Source organism: Antechinus flavipes, chromosome 3 (genome assembly GCF_016432865.1).
Source record: "Antechinus flavipes isolate AdamAnt ecotype Samford, QLD, Australia chromosome 3, AdamAnt_v2, whole genome shotgun sequence".
Taxonomy (NCBI): Eukaryota; Metazoa; Chordata; class Mammalia; order Dasyuromorphia; family Dasyuridae; genus Antechinus; species Antechinus flavipes.
Genome location: NC_067400.1, coordinates 428,196,567 through 428,202,799, shown reverse-complemented (window position 1 = coordinate 428,202,799; position 6,233 = coordinate 428,196,567). Strand labels below are relative to the sequence as shown.

Here is a 6,233-nt window from a genome sequence, read left to right as displayed (position 1 = left end):
ATATATTTTAATTCAGTATTTGTTTAATTCAGGTCACAGATAAAGAGCTAAAAAAAAAACTAAGGAGTGATCTAACCCAGTTTCTCCCTAACCTCTGTCACCCATCCAACCCATTTTATAGACCAGGAAACTCAAGCTCAGAGAGGTTAAAAACCGTGTCTAGTTGTCTGCATGTTTTATGTCTTAGAAAATTCTTAGAGTCAGGATCCATATTTGATTTACTTAACATATTCAACCCTAATATGTCTATAAGACAGAAAGATCAACATGTAGATATATATCTGTATGGTACAAACCAGTCTTTAAAGAAAAAAGTCCTCAAAAATAAATAAGATAATTTTTATTTAACTGGAAAAGAATCAACATACTTTCAAAACTGGCAAATTGCTCACCAGAGGCAGTAGAAATCTACCAGAATTCACAATCATCTTGCTTGACCAAAAGTTATGATAATAAGTGAACAATTTAGTTCCTTCTGTGAACAAACAAATATCACATAAAAACTATAAGCCTAAAAATCAGGTGTACCCCCCACCCTCTGCCAATTAGAAATCTCTTTAAATGATCCAATATTAATTTACTAATTTTTAATATTTAGAATAATAGTATCTTAATCTTAAATAAGTTTCATATAGACTTACTATTATATCACATTACTATAATTAAGATAGATAGGCTCACTGGTATTTTCAAAACACATTTTAAATTGCCTAATCTGGACACATTCTAATCTTTTTTGGCCCTATACATCAAAAAATAAAATGAATATTACTATAAATCAATATTTTAACAAAGGATATTTTAAGGCCTCTGGTACAAGAAACATGTATTTCTGTAAGATTCATCTGTGCTCTGATACTATAAGAATTATATACAGAAAAACATTTATATTTAAATTATCTTTGTGCATTTCAAAGGTTAAAGATTAAAAGCAGAAAATTACTAAGATATTAAAATACTAAGAGGATCCCATCGCTTTGTCTCTGACTTTGCATTGTTCCTACAGGAAAAAAAAATTAAGATGAAGAATCTTGAGCACAAAATGATTCAAAAATTAAAACCAATGTTCAACTGATGACAGTCAAAGACAGTCATTTGTTATCACCAGTATTTTTAGTTGGTTCCTTCTGTAAATTGCAAGAGTTGAAATTTATGCTTATTACAAGTTTTTAATTTAACAGTAACATCAAGGCAGCATATGGCAGATATTTATTAACTCATATATTACGTTAAAGTACTTATATGATTATAAACCTAAGGATATTAAAAATGTATCCTTTTGTCTAAAACACCATTGTACAATATATTTCTACAGATAATTCAATGAAATCAACAAAATGTGATTATTTTTCATTTCAAAAACTGAAACTCATCTGCATCTCGTCTTAAAAATCCTAGAGCAGCATTTTTAGTTTTTAAGGCATACAGACAAAAATATCACTATAAATTACATATTCCAATAATTCTCTTGGCATGAAAAGCCATTACACAAAATTCACACATTTTAATAGACAATATATATTAACATACACCTGAATTTACATTTGCAATAAATCTCAATTAGTATTGTGTTAGCCTATGTAAAAGATGGTAGTAAAGTGCAAAATAGTTGATGTAACATTTCTAATGGTCAGACTGTGTTTCTGTGGGCAATGGACAGTTGAGTCTTGGTCTTCCATTTATAGATATGGTATTGGATGGAACAGTAACCTAAAAGAGAAACATATAATCACATTTTTTTTTCCATTTAGAAGCATACAGCTGCCTAATTTCAAGTTTTCATTCACTAGAACATTTTATTTACTGCTTAATTATGAGCACTCACATTTAGTATTTTATTGTTCAATGAAGTATAAATCATTAAGAATCAACAATCACTCATCCATGAAATTAAAAATGAAAGATTTGTTATTTTCACAACAAACAAGTTAAATAATCCATTAACACATCATAGTCTTTATAAAATGACTAAACCAACTCAAAGGACAGGAGCACAAACACAGACTGCAATCCAAGCTGTTAATGAGCTTTTTTCATGAGCTTAATTCTGGCTTCTAAAACCTGGTAGTGAGAATGCAGAAAAATACAGTCAATTTTTCAAAATCATTTTAAAAATGTAGACTTTGCCTTTCTCTTGCCCTGATTTTTCCCTCCCATGGACTTTTCATTAATAGAGAAAGGCTATTTTTGTATTTTAAGAATGCATATACTTTGGCTAATATGAAAAAAAGGAAAATTTTGAATGTTGGAGGGAATGTGGGAAAACTGAGATACTAATGCACTGTTGGCAGAATTGTGAACTGATCCAACAATTCGAGAAAGCAATTTGGAACTATGTCCAAAAGGCTACAAAACCATGCATACCCTGATCCAGCAATACCAATATTTGGTCTATAAATCTCAAAGACATACAAAAAAAGGGCAAAAGGACTTATTTGTACAAAGATATTTAGCAGCTCTTTTTGTGATAGCTAAGAATCAGAAATCAAAAGGATGCCCATCAATTGAAAAATGACTAGACAAGTTGTGGAACAGTATTATAATGGAATGTTATTAAGCTATAAGAAATGATAAGTAGGATGATTTTAGAAAAACTTACATGAACTGAAGCAAACTGAAACAACAGAACCTGGAGAACATTGTACATAGTAACAACAATATTGTTTGATGAAGAACTGTGAATGACTTAGTTATCCTCAGTAATATAATGATCTAAGATAAACCCAAAAGACTAATGGTAAAGCATATTTTCTGCCTCCAGAGAAAGAACTAATATTGATTGGTAATGGATTGAAACATGCTATTTTTCACTCTTTAATTTTTTTTCCTTTTAATTACATCTTCTTTTACAAAATGACTAATATAGAAATATTCCATATAATTAATGTGTACATTAATTAAATAAAACATACACATTAATAACCTATATTTGATTGCTTACCATCTCAGGGAGGAAGGGAAAGATGGACTTTGGAAATCAAAACCTTAAATAAAAATGTTTTTTTAAAATTGAAAGAAAAAAAGAATGTAGATACTTGAATGGTAGAACAACAAAGTTATTTTTATGCTTGCCATAAAATTAAATTGTTATATCAAAATAATATGGACAGTGACAATTAACTACAGTCCAATAAATTCCTAAGAGAGACACAATAACATATTAACAATTGAATGAAATCATCATGAACGAACCTGAAAATCAAATACAATGAAATCTGAATTTCCAATTTTTCCTCATCACTTAAAAGGATCTAAGGAAATTTATTTAGATTCTCCTAGATGAAGATGCATTTAGGTGTTCTGAAAGCTTACTGGAAGAGAGGCAGCTAGCTAGGTGGCATGATAGATAGAAAACTGGACTTAGAGACAGATGAAGATCTGGGGTGAAATCCTTTCTTAAAACTTAATAGCTATGTGGTTCTGGGAAAGTTACTTAACTAATGTCAGACTTAGTCTTTTTATCTATAAAAGGGGGATGATTTATTTTTTTAAATAATAGCTTTTTATTTTCCAAATATACACAAAGAAAGTTTTCAATATTCACCCTGGAAAAAAAACTTGCATTTCAAATTTTTTCTCCCTTCCTTCCCTTACCTCCTCCCATAGACAGCAAGTAATGCAATATATGTTAGACATGTATATATATGATTCCATAATTATCACACTGCACAAGAAAAATCAGATCAAAAAGTGAAAAAAAAATGAGAAAGAGCATGCAGACAGCAACAAAAAGGTGAAAATACTCTGTTGTGATCTACATTCAATCCCCACAGTTCTCTTTCCAGATGCAGATGGTTCTTTATCACAAGTCTATTGGTATTGGCTTGAATCACCTTATTATTGAAAAGAACCATGTCCATCAGAATTGATCACTGTATAATCTTGTTGCTGTGTACAATGTTCTCTTGATTCGACTCACTTCACTTAAAGCAGTTCATGCAAGAGGGATGATTTATAACAACTACTACTGCACAGGGTTGTTGTGAGGTTCAAATGACATAGCATCTGTAAAGTTCTTTGTCAACCTTTAAAGTACTATATATAAATGCCAACTACAATTATTTTAGAAGATTAGCAAAGAAAAAGATTTTTAAAATAAACATTAAACATGATGAATACTTTAAAAGAAAGAAAAAAAAGGAAGATTTTCTCCATTTTGGTTACTGATTATTGACAAAGATAATTGGGAGGTTTTTTCCCTGTTAAGAAAAAAATCTGTTATACTAAAAGCCATATAATCTATCCTGGGCAAAGAAAATTGGCTGCCTTGGTCCTGTATGGCTCAGTTTTTCTCCTGCTTCCTTTGGAAAGAAACTTGGAAAGCAGGAACATCCCATAGAACAAATAAAGGATTCAACTAGATTAAAAATCAGGTTTCTGTGGATTTCATATATGCCAAGTTCAGGGAAGCCAAAACTAAACCAGCTAAAATGTTTCTTGTTCACAAATCTTAGTAAAAGTCTTTTTCTGTCCCAGTGATAATTACATTGTAATTGACATTTTCATGGGCAAAAATCAGTTTTTAACAATATTCGGGAAGGAGAGGCTATTCAAATGGTAGAATACTGGTTAAATATTACTGACTATTTAATAGTGAGAGTATGGGTGTGTGTGTGTGTGTGTGTGTGTGTGTGTGTGTGTGTATGAGATTGTAAGTACAAAGGCAGTTAATTATTCTTTTTCAATACCCAGTAAATCACATTTAATCATGAGGTTTTCTCTTAATGTTCCAACAGAAAACCTCTCTTTCTGGTCCAATAGCTTCTGAAACAGGAGCATTAGAGCAAATACATTAAATTGATAAGGTTCCAATAAAGAAGGAGATAATCTCTGCACCTAGGGAGGGAACCCAAGAATAAAATTTCCCCACAGATTTGGTTTCCTTTTGTTTTGTTATTCTCCTTGAGCTAAAAATGGTTCATTCATATTCAACACAGTTTTGTGTCATGTGTCTCTTTGGTAACTTGGTGAAACCAATGGAATCTTTTTCAGAAGAATGTTGTCAAATGTATAAAATAAAATAAAATACATATGGTTTAAAAAGACACTCCAAAAAATTGTAATATAGATACAAAAATATTTTTTAAAAATCCATGAACCCCTGGTTAACAGCTAGCTCCTGATCACTTAAAATTACGAACAAACTTACCTTCTCATGTGTATTTTTATTCTCAGGAAATTCTCTGATGTGCTATTGTTGACTGACATTTTTATAGCTTATATAGTTTGGGGCAGGGGAGAACAACTATTAGTTGAAATCAAGTAACTAAAATAATTTTTAAATCTCTAAAGAGAGGAAAAAATAATTTATTGTTTAAACATTGAGTGTGCTTTAAACATGTTGAATATTGTTTAAAATAAACTGTGGTTTTAAGATAGGCTAGAGTGAAATGAACAACATTTGCTAACCCTAGGTCCTTTCCATCAATAAGGTTCCAAACTTTCCCAATGCTACTTCATCTAATTTGTAATGCTTGAATTTAACAAGTTGGTCTTGGGCAAAACTAAAATCTTCAGGGGTTTTTTTTTTTTGAGTAAAATAAGGAGTAAACAAGTTTTGATTTTATTGTAGACTAAATATACTTCACAGCTAATTTCTTAAGAATTGTCATCAAAATTAAAATATTTCTATTTTTCTACAGTAAAATTATGAAAAACTCCTTTAAGCTTGTGGTTGTATTTTTTTTTAAGGATTGCTATTAAGGAGTGCTTTTGATAGCTTAAAAAAAAAATCCAAGGAAATATGAGAGAAATCAGCAGGAGCCTAAGCTTCTTGACAAGTCTGCCCAACAACCTCCAATCCTAGTCTCTAGTTTATTTTTGGAAGGTTCCCAAAGACTAAATAGTACTTTTCAGATGAAATAATAAAAATCATTCCTTAGTTTTATACATTTCTAAAAATTGTATTCTAATTAAAAATGGTATATAAAAAGACATGTGCATAATTAGAAGAGAAAAAAACCTAATACTTTGCCTCCAGGTGTCTTATAAACAATATGACTCAAATAACCTTATGTTTAAAAATTAGTTCAGCTGAGATCAACTGAATCTAAAAGGATATGCTGATCATATATTAGTCTTAACATCAAAAGCAGCTTATAAATCACTCACCTTGGTTCACCAGCTCTTTTCTATACAGTAATGGGGTAGAGGGAAATGACCTCTATGAATTCATAGAACACATGGCCAGGGTAGGGATGAATTTTAAAAGGTTAGGGTATAAAATCCATGAC

General features: G+C 30.5%; 1 protein-coding gene across 2 annotated transcripts in view; it reads right to left on the bottom strand.

The window, feature by feature from the left end:
- Nucleotides 1-325: 325 nt before the first annotated feature.
- The window catches only part of COBLL1 (cordon-bleu WH2 repeat protein like 1), a 172,701-nt gene continuing 166,793 nt past the window's right edge, over nucleotides 326-6,233 (bottom strand). For both annotated transcript variants that reach the window (XM_051986250.1, XM_051986251.1), the window contains one exon: nucleotides 326-1,710. In XM_051986250.1, coding sequence (XP_051842210.1) covers nucleotides 1,624-1,710 — 87 coding nt within the window. In that variant the 3' untranslated portion in view covers nucleotides 326-1,623. The remainder of the gene's footprint in view (nucleotides 1,711-6,233) is intronic.